General features: G+C 27.0%; 1 protein-coding gene across 4 annotated transcripts in view; it reads right to left on the bottom strand.

Moving 5' to 3' along the window:
- The window catches only part of LOC136983251 (choline-phosphate cytidylyltransferase A-like), a 36,264-nt gene extending 19,989 nt beyond the window's left edge, over positions 1-16,275 (bottom strand). Inside the window, exons 1-3 of one of the 4 annotated variants that reach the window (XM_067279951.1) lie at positions 16,153-16,275; positions 1,155-1,248; positions 972-1,080 (exon numbers count right to left, since the gene is read on the bottom strand). In XM_067279951.1, the coding sequence (XP_067136052.1) occupies positions 972-1,080; positions 1,155-1,235 (190 nt within the window). In that variant the 5' untranslated portion in view covers positions 1,236-1,248; positions 16,153-16,275. Of the gene's footprint in view, positions 1-971; positions 1,081-1,154; positions 1,249-8,598; positions 8,800-8,827; positions 8,868-9,883; positions 9,953-16,152 lie in introns of those variants that run through there. The other 3 variants (XM_067279950.1, XM_067279949.1, XM_067279952.1) reach the window with 3 other exon arrangements.
- Between the last annotated feature and the right edge of the window lie 2,017 nt (positions 16,276-18,292).

The following is an 18,292-nucleotide window of genomic DNA, read 5'->3' as shown; positions in this document are numbered from 1 at the left end:
TGTAGTGTATTCATGTTGAAAGTAATGAATGTTATTTATTTACAATGTGTAATAGTTTTTCATATTAACTGTTTTTTCCTCCAACTCGTATATAAACGGTGTCAATAAAGTCCATGTGCTGTTTAAAAAATTTATAACTTAGTATTTGTGATAGAGAAATTATGTAAAATGTATTAGAAATAAGAAAATCTATAGTTTTTTATTATTTTATTTATTTTATTAAGTTTCCACATGCCCACCATCATTAGTAATACAAAGGATAATATGATTTTGTAGTTCACTAAAAACATTTGCCAATTGATTTACAGCAATGCCTGAAATCACATTAGTTATTTTAGCTCTCAAGTCTTCTAACAATCAAGGTTAGGTTACACACACTATTGTTTTCACATGTCCCCATAAAAAACAAATCTAATGAAGTCAAGTCTGGCAAATGTGGAAGCCAGGAAAATGGTCTACCTCTTCCAATCCATTACTAAATAATTTTACTTAAAACTAGGTACATTAAGCTTTCTAATAGTTTTTACAAATTTTTTCTATCAGAAATACTAATAAAGTTATAAATTTTTAAAATTACACACAGACTTTATGCACATCCTGTATATGTAATATATGCATTTGTAGAAAAAGAGAGGTTGTATTTAAAAATTTTATATTTATATGTAAAAGATTTTTTTGGTCCATCCAGTAAGTAAAAATTTCTGGGGAAAACATTTAATTATGTTTCCTAAAAATACATTAATAGACAGATATCAGAGAATACATTAGCTCATGCAATGATATTTTATTTAACTAAACAAATGTAAGAAATTAGAAAAGATTCTTCATTCCAATTAAGTATACAAAATTTAATGTTAACAGGAAAAAGTTATTAGAAAATATAGTATATAGTATATTAGAAAAATTAGTCTGTATATATATTTTCCTTTCATTTATTCTTTTAAAAATACTTGCTATTATATGTAATTTACCTGAACCATTTAAAGCCATTTCTTTTGTTATTTTTACCGAGTAGTCACATCTTTCACGCTCTATTTCTGCTATAGGATCATCACTAAATGGAGCTGGTGAGCAGTAATACTAAGTATAAACATCAATATTAAGTATTATTTATTTTATCAAATCTATCCGCAATCATACAAAAATAACTATACCTGTCGAGTTGGAGTTAAACTTTCACTTCCAATTGAATTACGTGGTTCCACATCATGATAGCTACGTTTTCTACTGATCATCTTGCATTCAGATCTATAATATAATTTAAATTATGTATTTGTTTTGTAATCAGTTTCTGAAACAAAGGTATTGTACATATATAAAATACTACACTTAATTCTAAACAGTTTAGTGATTAATATTTAGTACTTTTTCAAAATTCTTCCTTCATACTTACATCATTTAATATGATGTTAGATTACAAAGTTCATTGGTATTCATATTTTATATTAATAAAATTGCAGGAAATAAACTCTTAGTTATATTGGTAATAATGCAATCTACAGCTATTTCTTGCAAAATAATTATTGCAACAGTCACATGCAATTGTTTCCATAAAATTCAACAATCAAATTTATATGAAAATCAGTACAATTGTCTTAGAGAGAATTCAGGTGTAATTGCTCTTATATTTCTCTAATTGCATTACAACAATCAATGTTACTAAATATGTATGTTTCTATGCTTAAAATATTTGTTTGATAATAAAATATATTCTACAGTCTAGACATTTAAGCAATTTAATCTACATCACAACTTATTAACAGTTGTGATGAAAACATATTATACTTCTAATATAAAATCTTTAAAATGAACATATTTGCTAATATCAAATTTTTTTGCTGATTTTAAAGATTTTATATTTTGTATTGTTTACTATAGTATTATTACTAACAGTTGTATTTAAATACAATAGAGTCCCAATCAAGATCTATTAACTGTGGTTCCATATTACCCAGAGTGAATTGTCAAAAAGTATTTTGTCAATAAAACAAGTGCATATAGTAGATTACATTCGAATGATGCTTCAAAGTTCGAACTGCATGTGCAGTGAAAAATTGTGCTCAAACATAAATGCAATCTGTTGTGTCCAAGTCATCTCTTGCTCTCATGTTATGCTTGTATGTTTTCAGTGCATTTTTTGCTTTATTTTTGGTATGTTTGGATATATACATATATTGTCTGTTATTCGTCAATTTTTAACAATTTCTTCCTGCAATTTTTTTTCATTGACAGCTTTTGAACACCCCATACATTTCGTATCCTTTAGTTCAAAATTTCCTGAACAGAATTTTTTCAACCTCATTTGACATGTTTGATGTTTAGGAGCATCTTCACAATATATATTATATATTTTCTTACTGTTTATATGGCATTATATCCTTTCTGAAATTCATAAAGCATAAGATGCCTGATATGCTTTTTATCTGACATTACAATTTGATTTTATTGAAACAAAATGTGAAGTAAATAGTTTAACAAAAGCTTCTAAACAAAAAATAAAATCTCACACTATCTATGTTAAATTTTACAATTGTTATAATTAAATCACATGTCTATGTTAAGATGACAAAGTCCACCTGTACTGTATAATAAAATGTATTTATCTATATATATAATCGAGACAAGTTGATAATAATAATGATAATGATAATAATAATAATCAGTGCAGAGCCCAAATGGTTAGGAGTTGAAAGTTCAAATTTGGTACACAGTTAGGGTACGTCACAAGGACGCACACTAAGAAGGGATTTTTCGAAATTCCTCCCCACGGGGAGGGAGACAGGATTAAGTCTTACCACTTCCATCAACAATGGAAGTGTTAAGTAACAATGGAAGTGTCAACAATGGAAATGTTATGTAACAATGAAACTGTTAAGAGAAGGTGACGTGCAAGACGTAGACAGTACCGTAACTAGGGCGGTGCCAGCGGTGCCCAGGCACAGGGCGTAGACCCTGGGGGGCACAGAAATGACGTGGACCAAGTTTTGGATCATAGTTTTGGGGCGTAGTTACAGATGCTCACATCGGGCGCATAAAAGGCTAGTTATGGCACTGGATGCAGATGCAGTTTTTTTCGTTTTTGCAGGAAATTGAACATATTTTTAGACCCATCTAACAATTCTCTAATAAGTCTAGAAACAGGGGGACCCAATTCTTGCATTCTGTGAAAATGGGTAAGGTTAACTATAACGTAATAATCTTAATCTTCGCTACCGTTACTTTTGCCCGAGCAACGCATAGCCTACCTGCTAGTAGTATTTATAGTATTGTACAGTATTTATAATATTTATGTATTTTATTTATGGTTTTCATGCTTTTATTTATTATTAGAGCATTTAATTGTGTTAGTTTCACCTTAAATTATGTATATTTGCTGTTGCAATTTTATCGAAATAGGTATTGTTCAGGATCTGGGAATGGATTACTTCACTTTCTGTTATTTCTAATGAGAAAAACTGATTTGGACTTCAAATGATTCAGAGTTTGAACAATCTCCTGGAATGAATTAAATTCAAAGTACAAGGCACCACTGTAAAAACAACATTTAAAGAGTACTTTCACTTGTTACACTCAGGTTTCATCAGAGTTTAAAAAAAAAAACAATTTATATTTATTAAATAATTGACCAAACATTCTGTGTTTTGAGTTTTTCATTATCTAAAGCAACCTTAGGTTCACATTATTTTGGAGAAACAGGGCTACTGTATATTTTAGCAAATTCAATTCTTACATGAGACAAATTCATATTTTCTTTTTTCTACCTGGTCCTCTAAATAATCCCTCAAAAAAAGATAACTAGAAAGCAGTGAACACTTTGCTACCATCTCAAAAATCATCCATCAATTTTTATGCAATATGATATGTCTAACATACATATAAGTTCAAAACTGAGGGCTGTCAATTTTTATCCAGCAAATATCCATTCGACAGATGAAAATAAACAGAATTTATTCCTGAACATTTTTTTTATAAGGAGTGCTTCATTTCTAAGCTATCTAAGATTTGCTGAGGAATTCTACAATGTATTTGTTTTGTCTGCAAGAAAATATATTGCCTATGGGCATCATCTTTCTTACAAATGTATGTAAATCATCATTATAAATAATTTCTGCTATATAATTAAATCACATAATATGCAGTGATTCAAGACAAAGCTTTCTACATATCTACAACATACCTTATGTGAATTGTTTTCCAAAAATGGAAAACAATTCACATACATATGTTAAAAATATTAAGTAAACCTATTTTTCAAATAGTTCTTGTAGAAGAGAAATTTTTAGTCAAACATTCTTATATTCTAACATTTAAAAAATTCATAGTTTATTTAGTAAAAAATTCTAATAAGTTTAATATATTCTAATTCTAAATTAAAAGATTTTTCTAAAGATTATTTATGGTTTATTTTTAGAACAGATGATTAACATGAATAATATTTGGTTATAAAAAACAATTATTCATTAAACAAAATAGGAATAATATTGAAATAATAGTCAGACATTTATATGACTATTTTGTCAAATGAGAAATACTAAATAGCAACCAAACATTTTTGACATTCAGAACTATTAATTTATTAAACTTAAAATATAGAACTACAGTATCTTGCTAATCTAGATCTTAATAATCTCTCTCAATTATCCAGCATTCATCCAGTGTAATTCTCTATGCACTTCCATTTCCAGAAAAATGTTAGTCATGTCACACATCTTGTTTTCTTGTTTACTCAGACTTCTTTTCTATGTACTGTACAATATCGCATGTAACTGCATTGTGTTACTTGTATACCTGCCTCCAAAAAGAATCAGTACTTAAAGATGACAGGTCATGTCATACATTGCCTTTAAGCAGTCTTCAGGACTATACATCTTCAATAACCTGGCTCTCTTCTGAGCATAAAATGACCAGGCTAGCAAGTGTCTACCAAGTTATATTTTTAATATATAATCAAATTCTGATATATAATTCAGTTATTGTTATTGCTACTGTTACTGTTTTTTAACAATCAATGATTCGAATGCAATAGTTTTAAATGATAATATTTTAAGATGAAATTGTCGTCTAATTTTTGGAAAAATGTATTTAAATATAATGATAATTTTCAAAAATAAAAACCACAAAACAAAACTGTGACAAATCAAATAATTTTGGAATCACCTGATTCCAAAAACATTTGATTTGTCACATGTTCCATGTTTAGCTGGATGCTGAAGAGTTTCAATGGTATGAAATAAACTCTCTCTTTCAAAACATCTTCATCCCAATTTCCTCCATGTCTCTCCTTCAAGTTTCAAAATGTTTTATATTCTATAATAAAAATTCCAAATTATTTAGAAAAATAAAAATCTGCACTTTATTGAAGCTTGCTCATACTACTACTATTTGATAATGAATGGTGTAATTGAATAAAATAGTTCTAATTTTATCATATTTTTCCATGTTGGTATAGTTATTCTTCTCTTAATTTTAGGTTGTTATTTTTAACTATCATCATTATATCATTCACAGTTTCATTATTCAGTCCTCTAAGTTGGATTCTTCAAGTTATCTGTATGTAAGAATTCTCATAGACAACTTATTTCTTCTAAATCTGTAAATGTATAAAAGAAATAGTTGTTCTTATCTTGATTTTCCACTATAAATATTATATGTTTTCAAATTTCTTTTTTCTTATCTTTCTTAATACCTTATTAAGAATCATTCCAGAAATTTAGTTGTGTTAGTACCACCAAGTTGTATTTGACTCCTGGTGACTATGTTTAAGATTCCTGAAGTTCTTAAAGATCAAGACCATTGCCTGTAGTTTCTAAAACTCCATCCATTCATCTAGTGCACCACTGGTCATGAGTTCGTGTCTCACCAATGGGCTGGGCCATATGGAGTTTTCCAGGTTTTCTTCAAGTTTGTAATAACTAAATAGGGGCCAGTTTTCCATAGAAAGTTCTCCTGGAAAACAGCCTCTCTCAGCAGATTATCCATGTGTCGTGTTGCCACATACAAACAAACACAACCTCCTCTTCTTCTACCTTCTATCTTGGCAAGCATAAGCATCTTTGCCATTGAATTAGTAGCATGCATAATATGGCCTCATGATTTTTAATTCAAGAAAATTTTTGGGATTTCTGGTAAGATTAAATGATTATTTCATTTGGCTGTCCACAGGACTCTCAACAGTCAGTCTTCTCTAACACCAATGATCATAGGAATTAATATGTAAAAATGAAAGAAAGAAAAATGTCCATGATTCACAGCCATACATCATGATGGGGAATACAATGGAATTCACAAGTTTTTCTTAGTTCTTAAGAAATATTTCTATCTTTCATATCTTTAGACAAGCCACTCATTGCCTTTCTTCCTATTATTACTATTTTTTGGATACCTTTAGCACAGGTGCCAACTTTTTCAACATGTTCTTCCAGATAAATATAGTTATCCACAACTTCTATTGTTTCACTGTTGATTTGAATCATATTTTCTGAATCAGGAAGCATTAGCTTTGTTTTCGTCAGGCTGTCAAGGTAATATCATCAGCATATCTTAAACCATTGATCTTCATTCCAGCAAGTTCAATTCCTAACTTCATATCTTCCAAATCCACATTATGAAGTATATATTCTGAATACAAATTGAAAAGATAAGATAAAAAAAGTAGCCTCATTAATACCTTTTTCAATTTTAAACAATTCTGTATTACAACTGTCTGTTTTCACCATAGCTTTCTCATTAGTACAGACATTTCTTAATAAAACAATGATGTAAACAGGAATGCCCGCAGTGGGCATTCCTGTTTACATCATTGTTTTACCAAAGATATATCCAAATTTGTACCCTATAATCTAGTTATATTAAGGAATTAGATAAATTGTACAATATTCAATAAGGAATATGTAAAAGCAACTCTTCCATTTCATTTTTTTTATCTATTTACATAATTCTTGCCTATACTTTTCTATTCTTTTGACTTTAATCTCTCTTTTATTCTCTTATCTAATTATTGCAAACTTTTATTTAATATGACAAAGTAAAATATAAACAACAAAACACTTTAAATAATCACATGACAAAAGAAACCTGAAAATGCAGTGATTGTTTAAGAAGCCAAAGTACTTTGTTATAGCATTAAATCCATGTTGGATCAAAAAATATCTTATTATTTATTTTATTATTTATTGTACCGTATTTCAATTTTATTTGATTGCCTATCTCTACTGTTCTGTTAGTTTCCTTACAAATACTAAAATTTATACCTTCCTCTCACTTTCCAGCATTCACTGATTAAAAACTAATGTTTTTGTCTACCTTCAGTGAGCAATAATGAATTGCTAACACAAAATTTTACCCAAACACTTGTTAATTTTTAAAACTAATTCTTTTAAAACAAGAAGTATACAATTTTTACATAATCAAGAACTTTCACTTTTATAAACATTTTGGTCAATGAGCAGTTAATAAAAAAAATTAAAATATGTAATATTTAATTTACTTACTCTAAAGATAAGTTCAAAAATTTATATACATAAAAAGAATATTAATAATTATGTTTATTGTTAAATATAGGCCTATATTAAGTATATATTATTCATATTAATAATAATCTTATGTCCATATAAATTCATTAATTAAAAAACTATAACAAAGTATTTTATTCTATTTATAGCAAGAAATATCATAATACAAAAAAAATAAATTTGATCTGGATTATTTTTAAGAAAAATTTATTAAAATATCACAGAGAATAGAAATGAGCATTTGTTACAAAGCTATCTTCATCAGAATCAACTGTATTCATAAATTTAATAGAAATACTGAATAACAAAACTTAAACTTGTTTCATATATAATAAATAACAAAACTAGATCTCTTCAAAACAGATGATAGTGTCACATTCAATTTACATAGATCTAAATATTTAATTTAAAAAACACCCGACTTATCCCGACTGCTAACAGTCCACATAGATATATCTTTTAATTGGTTATTGTTTATCAATATTCCTATTAGTATATTGTTAAGTTTAACTTAGTTTTCTGTCATAAATCAAATTAGATAACAAGTGGCTCTAGATTTCCTATTTAGCCATCATATCAACATTATCCTTAATGCAAATTGGATATTTGTATTAAGGATAATGTTGATACGCTCCAAGTCTTTATTAGAAAGCAAAAGCAAGAATGCTTCTAATCAAGTTTACTGAAATTATTAAAATTTAGAATTAATAATGTTAATTTTATAATCAATAATAAAATAAACTGGAATAATGTCTCATAAATCTGTTAAGGTGGATTTTTTTTGTTCCTAAAAGTGTTGTTTACACATGCTTTTCATACTTACCAAGGTTACTTTTGTACTGTTTACTTAGTTAAATTTCAGAAAAAAAAGATAAAAAGCAAGCAATTGTTTATATTTTGTGTGAAAAATATCAATATTAAGAATGTATTTTGTTAATTAATGAAACAGAAATTATATTTATTATGCTGTAAAAATAATTCAACTAAATTCAATAATAATGTAAACTGATATTAAAATTATCTGATTAAATGTCATTAATTTTCCATATTACAATTACAGGTTTGAGTTACAATTAATGAAACTCACCTGAAAAAAAATGATTTTTTTTGAATATTTTAAATATAATCGAACACGTGTTCAGGTGTTATTTTAAAGGCTATGTTGCAAATGACAAAAATAGAACCCGAAAAATCCAATGATGTGTAAACAACTAAATCTCCATCCAACTTCGTAATAAATGCCGAATTATTTAACAATATTTGTTTATTTTATATTTATTTTTATTTAAAATATGATTAAAACTGATTTTATTTACGTAAGATTTTCCATTCCGATCTGCTCCTAACGCATCCGAACAAAATGGCGACTCGAATTAATTTTTAAAATAGCAATTCGTATTTGTTTTTGCGTATTAATACGCGTTAGCGTATGTTTTGAATTAGTTTATTAATAAAAATAGCTTTTAATTTAATGCTTTTTTGTTAATGATTAAATCGCTCCTCGATTGGTTAAGTCGCGCGTGACGTCTACTCGATATTTTAATGTCACTCGACGTTAATAAAGAGGTTGCGGCCGAAGTTTTCAACGCGAAAACGTGTACTGTACGTCGGACGTTCAGCGCCGCCTTCCTGTAAGCCTAGAAGTTTGACAATGGCAACAGTGGAATCATGCTCGACGTTCCAAACGCCATTGTCAAACTTCTATTTTTACAGGAAGGTGGCGCTGAACGTCCGACGTTTCGCGTTGAAAACTTCGGCCGCAACCTCGCTAATAAATCATTTAAACAATATTCGGTAATAATTCAAATTTCATTCCCTTTAATGTTTATTTTAATTTTCGTATTAATTAAAATCTGCGCGCTTAATTAATAAGTTTGCATTCTGTAAACACACGACACACAACAAAAAAAAAAATCATAAACATGCTTTCAAATTTTCAAAAAAAAATACATTAAAAATTTTAATTTATAGTAAATTTTTCTTTAAGAAATAAAAATTTAACCTTTTATATTTGTTCTAAAGCTAATTGCCGGTATTTTTCTGCTTAATATTCTTTATTAATAGCAAAATATCAACTTGGTTGCCTGATATAAAGCAGGGTTGATATAAGTCCTCTTTTCTCCGGACATATCCTCTTTTTTAAAACGGGCAGATTTTTTTAGATTAAAAAATGATAATAAAAGAAACAAAAAGCAGGATGGAAATTATGTATTTTCGTAATTTTTTATGAAATTAAACTTGGTAAAAATTATACTATAAGCCTATACTTTTTATAAACTTCTAAGTGTGCTTTTCGTATGATTTAGTTGCTGTATCCATATATAAATAATATAATAATAATGAATAATATATAAAAAGAAAATTGTATTTACCACAAATTTCTTCTTAAGAGGTGGAAATGGGTAATATACGTTTTTTATTCTGAATCCAATTACCAGAATTTGAATATTATGGGAAAATTTTAAACAATGAATTTACTTGTATTATTAACTAATAAACTCGGTTACGTTGTTATAATCTTCTTTTTTACAATCTACTGCGTTATCTTCCCTAGAACTAAAGCCTTCTATATTTAAATTTTTTTTTTTTTTTTCTAAATTAATCTGCTCGACTTTATACATTTTTTATTAGCTGAATTTAAAAGAAAAAATAACGAGGAAAATTTAAACAGTAAATAAACTTTCCGCCTAATAAATATAAAGTGAAATGGTATTATCAAAAAAGTTATAATAAGATTTATAAGGTTCTATCTTCATTCCTAATCACATTGACTTCCAAAATAATCTAAGAATTAATCGCGGTTTTTTTAAAAAAAGAAAAAAAAATTTAGTTAACGTTGAAAGACACTTAATACTAGCTCAGTAACAAAATTAAAACTGCAATAGGTTACGTGAACGTTTTATAAAAGTTACGAATCTGACATAGAAGAGGGAGTAATATTTAGCACCCTGATTTCATGGACCTATCTTAACATGTTATCTCGTCCAGGTAATATTAATACCCGTAAGAGGTGTGAGAAAATGTCGCGCCTTAAGATCGGTATCTACAATATCCATCTAGCGTGACAGGGTAAAATGGAATCTTACGCCCCTTAACGCCTAACCTAGCATCCATTACTTACACGTTAGGTCAAGAAGATAATTTAGTTTATATTTATAACAACAGATGGCACCACTTTGACAAATGTACAGTACACACACATATATATATTTTTTTTACACAATAAAAAATTTTTTTAAGCTGTCGAATGTATCGATAGATAATTTTTTTTTAATTTTAAGCTTTTTATACTTTTAATAATTATTCTGATAATTTTAAGCTATATTAGAGCCTTTATTTAAGAATTTTAACTATTTTCGAAGTGGCACTGTTTAAATTATATTTATGCATTATGAACGAGAAAAAATGCTTAAATTGTTTCCTGTGGCGATTTAAAACTCACGACTAAATAATATATAAGCGAAACCAAATGATGTTAATGACAAATTCAAAGATGAAATTGCCTACTCTGCTCCATAACAGATTTCTTCGTCATTTTTCTAAAATTATCTTTTAAAAAAAAAATTTAAATTTGTCAGCACTTTATGATAAATAAATTTCTTTAAATTCAAAGTATTTTATTATTATTAATATATTCTTTACAAAAAATAAATAAATAAAAGTTTTGGCTTTGATTTCTATGGAAATCCTATTTATTATCCACTCATTTATTCTACATAGGAAAATATTCATTTATTAAATAAAAATATCATTATTAAAATATAAAATAGTAATTTTAAAATCTATTTTATTTCAAATAATTTTAAATAATATATAATTATAAATTTTAAATGTAATTAGAGCTTTCTAACAGACTTTTAACTGAATATTAGAAAAGAAAGATAAATATTATTTATTATAACTGTTTTAAATAATTTAAATAAATAAATGAATTTTTAATAATTATAACATGATGCTTCATACATTACATTTTTCAACTTAGTCTATTTTAAATTATTTGGCTCTACAAGATATAAATGAAAATCTTAAGTCTAAACATATATATATATATATATATATATATATCGAAAATGTATGCTTATTTGAGGCGAATAAATAAATAAATTACTGAAATATTATCTAGATTAGTATAAATTTACGTATGGAAAAGTTGGATATAGTGAATACTGTAAACTTTAAGCACTTTTATCACTATAATTAGAGCTTTCTAATTACTACTAATTATTACTGGTAATTACTACTAAGCCTTGAAATTTTCACTGCATATTCGCTAGAGAGTGAGTTTTCAATCTATAAAAGCAGCTGTTTTAATTGAAATTAACGGAATAATTGAAAAAATGAGAATCTATTCACATTGCTGACCACATGTGCAAAATAGACATTCATATATTTACTCATTTCAGAATTGAATATGCTTTCGTATGGACGAAAACCTAATAATCTTTATTCTCATTCAGTGCAATCTAACTTCATCATATCCATTTTAGCATAATAATGCGCTAGGATCATAAAATCCTTATTACACCATAAAAGACATTATTTACTACTTGAATATAGTCTGACGTTATATAATGCTATGAAGTTAATATAATAATGGAATAAAATTAAAAACAACATAAATAATTTTATTTATTAAGGTTCAAATGAAGCAAACAAAAGAGAATAGAGCTTTGCCCATTATAGATAGGCTATAAATAACCGTTTCAGTCGTTTATATCAATAGAAAATAGTAAATAAATGGTATATTAATGAAATAAATAATTTATAGAAGTGGAACATTATACGGTCTTTATCAGAAAATCATTCTAATTTAGACAAGAAAGAAGAAAGTATTCAGATATTTTTGATATGTCATTTATAAATCATTTAAAAAAAAGTAAGTAACGTCTATGACAAGAAATAAATTAGCTTCATGAATACATACTAGTTTTGTTTTTTATATTGGTTAGATACATATTTTTACATTAATATTTCAAAGTAGTACTTGTCATCAAGTGAAAGATGAATCTCCAACTTTCATTACTAACAAAAGTTTAAACGTTGCAATTTATTTCAAGTTATTCGTAATTATAGTCACTATAATATACAATATTATAGATACTCGGATTCTATATGTAAATGAAGTTTCCTGCTTAACTTTTATTAAAAGATCATTGTCTTTTTCTATAATTTATAAAAGATTCCGTAAACCTACATCTAACCATCTCGATATAGTTAAAATGCCTTTCTAAGATAAAATTTTGCATTAAGTTGAAGGTAGTCTGATCTATTCATGTGACAATAACTTAATAAGACAGGAATTTTTCAGTTGTATAATATAAAAATACACATATTCGAGAGGAAAATTTGTTATCAAGACGAGTTAAATTTTATGATAAATATTAAAGATATTGATGCAATTTTCTATATATTTATGAATTTTCTAGCAAGATATTTTAATATTCCATGTGACAAATCAGTACATAGCCCAAGGATCAAAGCATTTCCAACTGCCTTGTTCAATTTACCTATCAGTTATTCATAAATTGAGAAAATTAGATGGGGTGACATCTGTGGAGTTTCAATTAACTATTGCCTGTTGGCGCAAAGAAAAGAATCTGGTGTGTCTGTATTTCCGGTTATTAACAGGTCTCTCTAACGTCAGAGAACCTATAATTTGTCAGTCGAACGACCAACGACTAACTACTCCCTTCGGTGAAACAAGTCCAGACATTTCCATTTTCCATAATTCATTTCGCTCTTATAAATTAATGGAGACAATCTGTCAACGATGTATGATCGAATTTTCCGGAAGTTTTAACGTTTTAGCTAAATTATGTCGAAAGCAGATCGCGTTAATGTTTTATTATCTTTATTTATATATTTCAGATATTGTATATAAAATTAATTGAGATGCCCTTGTCAAAAAAACTTTCTGAATATCAACGGACTTGAAAGTTTTTTCCAAGTCTCAACCTGTTTAAGATAAGCAGTTCATCATATATTTTCAATAAAAAACGATCTATATAGCATCACAAACTAGTTATTTTAATGTTTTAAGCATTTTTTTAAAATTTACTTCTGTCAAAAACTTTAAATGGGTTCTAATAAGGTTGGAATGATCAGTTAGATCTATAAACTATCATTCTTTTTTTTTTGAAAACTAAACTGATGGACTATCTTTAAGCTTAACTAATGGGATTATTTACTTCTAAATTATTCGAACATTTAAAATGGAGAGTAGTTACAAGAAATGAACACATCCATATCGGCCAAAAGAAGCGAATTTCTACTCCGCCCCCACGTGTGCAAGGACATTGGTCGCAAGGCCTCTGGGGCTGCGGAGAAATGAGCACTGTCACCAGTGCCATTCTGCCAATGATGACTATAATCTGCAGAAGCTGCAGAAGACGTCAGCAGACTCAGAACCAGATTATAGGGTGGATGAAATAGAGAAGTCCATGCTGATAACCAGGCTACCGGATCGACTAATTGATTCGGTCGACAGGCGCTGCTCTGCTTATTAATACAGGTTCTAGAGATTGTTTATGGAAGGTTTTTTTCGTTATTTCTAGCTTATTATTTATGGAATGCATTATCTTTTCTGAAAATATCATTTCATCAACTTCCAAAACTTACCTTCCGATGCGCTCTGGAAACAGACTAGATTCATTCAATGCAACCTATTCAAGATGTATTAGTCAAATATTCCAAGTTTATACTGATTAATTATACTGTTTACTATATAATGAATCTAAATAAGTAGACTTATAGAATAATATTAAATGTAATATATTCTCAGAATTCTATATACTAAAGCGCATACTCTAACAGCTTGGTGATCAAGTCTCAAAAAAAAAAAGAACCAATAATTCATATGAGTCTGTATTTAGTAATACTTTTTCTTGATTTTTTTTTCTACTGTTTAATGGTCATAGTCCCTATATTAATATTAACATGTGTATCGTGCAGTATTTAGGTAATAAGATAAGCATGCTGATTACTGCAGTGTAGCTAATAATTATGATAAATCATTATTAGTCATACGTCAATAATTTATCTATATTAACAGTTGTAGATATAAATCATTTCATATTAATATTGCAAAACCAGTCCTCTTCCCTAATTTTATGCAATAATTTCAATTATAGGTTATTATCTTGTGCATTACCCGAAAGCTAAATGTAAGTTGTTCAAGTACCTATAATTTTTATGATTATAAACTTTTTTTTATTTTGATGATTTACGCCAGAATCAAATCAAAAACCCTACGATATTTAACTCAATTTCGCATCTTTGATTTATGAAGTTAGAAAAATCATCGATAGAATAAACTTGATTTGTATTATTAAATTGTAAATTTGATCCAAAACTCTCGCGTATTATAATTAAACAAATTTAAGTGATATATAATTATGATAATAATAGTACACAAGTAATTTATTTAATTATTTTATAACTATTATGTGCTTAAGTAGTTCATAACTAAAATGATAAAATTATTAAAGAGGAATCATAAAAAATTAAAATGATTAAAATATCTCGAATAATTTAAATACCTTTTATAAAGTTATAATTGTAATTAATGAATTGTCTAAATAGAGGAAGGTCAACAGAGCAATTTGACTTACAAATTAGACCGATACAGAAAGATCACAAGTCAAATATCTCTTTTATAATTCCAATATGTAAAGAATATATAAAATTTTTCACCAATTATTTATTAAAAACAGCTTTAATTTGATAACAAAGTTTTATTTGTTATAAATAGTAAACATTTTTATTGATTTTATTCATATATTTTTATGGATTTAGAGAGGTGTAAAATCCACATTTATGAATGATTCAAGGTCCATTTAGCTCTCTATTAACCTGTTGAAATGTATATTGTTTGAAGAAATAAATTCAGATTTATTGCTAGCAAATTAACAAAAAACTGAATGAATTCATAAAAGTATCACCATAACTTGAAAAATAGCATCAAATATAAGAAGATAAGAACTTTTCCTATTAAAAAGAAGCTTTAAAGTTCTAATTTATATGATTTAAAATATTTTCATGTACAGTACATCAACAAAATCACGTAAGGAAATAAATTTTTGTCACTTTTCTGTATATTATTCAAGGCACGTCGCGAAAATATGTTTTTATAATTTTATATAACATGTAATTTTTTAAAAATGTTTATAATTTTAATCATTCTATTGATATTCTGCTATAGAGTTAGCAAAATACTATAATTTAAAATTTCTGAAACGTCTCTCATTACAAGAGTCTTATCAAATAATTAAGCAAACTTTAGCACCAAACCCAAATAAAATCATTTTATCGGAGGCTAAAAAAAAAGAAAATAATTTTATCGTAATCATGTGCAAATTCGAAAAGAAACCCCTCGTCAAATGCAATAAACACACCCATAAACAAAATTCGGGCCTGTTATAAGAGCAAATTACATCAAAGTAACACGTAACACTAGCAAAAATTCTCTAATTACAATTAATTCCTAGAATTTATTATATAATAAGATAATTGTATTATTTATAGCTGTTAATAACATTACATAAAGTAGGATCTCATCGTATATTTCTCCTTTTTTTTTTTTGCTTCTTTTACATTCAACAAGCGAAATGCCCAAGGCATCCAAAAGCCAAGAAACAATTACCTTTCCACTGCAATTAGATCACCTGACTTCGCGAGTAATAAAAAAAAACTAGAGTATTCTGAAGCAGAAACAGAATGAGATTAACACCACGTAAAAGCCATTAGACTTAATTCACTGTAGACCCGTGTGCCAGTATAATGGGGCGTCAATAACAAGCGACATCTGCCGGCGTAGATGATATGAAATGGTAAAAGTGTCACTAGATCACATTTATCGCTTGCTTCTGTCTAATTACTACCTCATTACCTGCCTTACTGGGATGTTTCGATATATTAAAAAATTTTTACTCTCTCATTTTTGCTCTTTCCCTCTCCTCTTGCCTCTAGTGTTATTTTTAAATAATGATGATCGTACTTTTCCTATTGTTAACGACCTTGTTCGCGTTAGGTGCAGTTAGGTTAAATTTACGCAGTAGATCCATCGATTTATGTTATAATAATTTGTAATTATCACATGGATTTATAAATTTAAAATTTAAAAAACGTAATGAATTAGGAAGAAAATTCAAATTCAGGATCTACGTATGTAGTTTAGTTCAGTCGTTTAAATTTATGAACGTTAAAAATAAATCTAAGCTTTATAAGCAAAAATATGAAAAAATGGTATTAAATATTTTAATAAAATTAATCTTTCATGCGAAATTTACTATATAATTCATTTGTTTAACAATAATTATCTTTAAATATGAAATAAGTGATTTATTAGAACAAGAGCTATATATTTTATTTAATATAATATAAATATTACACTATTTTCTAGTTTTTATTATAAAATATTTTAAAAATTCCTCGTTTTCTTACAATTTCTGTTAAAGAAAAACATACTTTTATGTATGAAATTATAATATGGATAATATAATATTATGTATGGAAATTCGTATTAAGACGATCCTGGCTTTAAAAGGCAACTTTCGGAGAGAGAAATGATGTTAATTATAAGTTCATGTAGCTTAAAGATGTTTATTAAAACATAAAAAGTTAATAAAATATTTAATAAATTAAAATATAATTTAGATAAAATATAAAATAAACAAGAAATAACACAGAATTTCCATTATGTAGCCTATAGAATATTTGTAGAATGAAAAAATATAGGCTACTATTATATTACAATACTTTTAAATATAACTACTATGATCTTATATAAAAAAAATTTTATAAATTTTATCGAATTATAATGAATAAATTTAGCAGAATTTCGTATTTTTCGTATTAAACACGCAAATTTAAGAAGCAACCCAAGTTCGGGAACGTGGAAAAAAATACACTATATCATCCTGTTTAATACTGTAATAATAAACATGGAAACAATAAAATTTCACAAAAAATATAGTAAATAACTTTCTTACATATAAACTTTATCAGTTATAATTTGAGGAGTAATTTTTATTATTATTATCATTATTAATCAATTGTTAGTTTTACTATTTGAGTAACAAGAGAGAAGTATGTGCTATTATGCTGTCGAGGTGCTCACAAATAATGATTTATAAGATAGAATTAAATTTTTTAACTGTTTTTGTCTGCCCTGCAGTTATTAGTATTTTAATAACCCGTTATTAGTATGTAACGGTTGATTATCATGTAAAATAAAAATAGAATGATGATAGGAATGAAACACGCAAATGAAATGTTCGTCTGAAAATGTGATGATAAATGATCCAAAAATATTCAATAAATTGCTCGATAATATAGATAAGAAGTAAAAAAACTATGAAACAAATACACAAAGTTTAATTTCCAGACCAAAAATTAATTTTTTTTTGTTCTACTTTTAATTGAATGAAACAGGTATTTAATTGTAATTATCACTAAAATATATCATACTTTATTCTAGAACCGATTCTTTAATACTAAACTAAAGGTAATCGAGTTAAAATGTATTTAAAAAAAAAAAGAATGACAAAGCGAGTTGAGTGCGTAATTGCCGTGGAAATTGTATATATTGGACACTTGCCGTTTCAGGTCAAAGTGTGTAACATAGAACGATGTCAAAGTTATAGTATAATGTAGTAGGAATAATAAAAATATTCTGCACGCTATTTTCTATTCAGCTATAAGATGAAATATAATTCACAAAATATTCCATTACTTAATCTTTAAATGCTGGTTAACCTTATATTAATTTAATAATAGTTCAT

Source organism: Centruroides vittatus, unplaced genomic scaffold, assembly GCF_030686945.1.
Source record: "Centruroides vittatus isolate TY-2023 unplaced genomic scaffold, ASM3068694v2 contig_879, whole genome shotgun sequence".
Lineage (NCBI taxonomy): Eukaryota > Metazoa > Arthropoda > Arachnida > Scorpiones > Buthidae > Centruroides > Centruroides vittatus.
The sequence above is the reverse complement of the archived record's forward strand: the minus strand, read 5'-3'. Positions and strand labels throughout refer to the sequence as shown.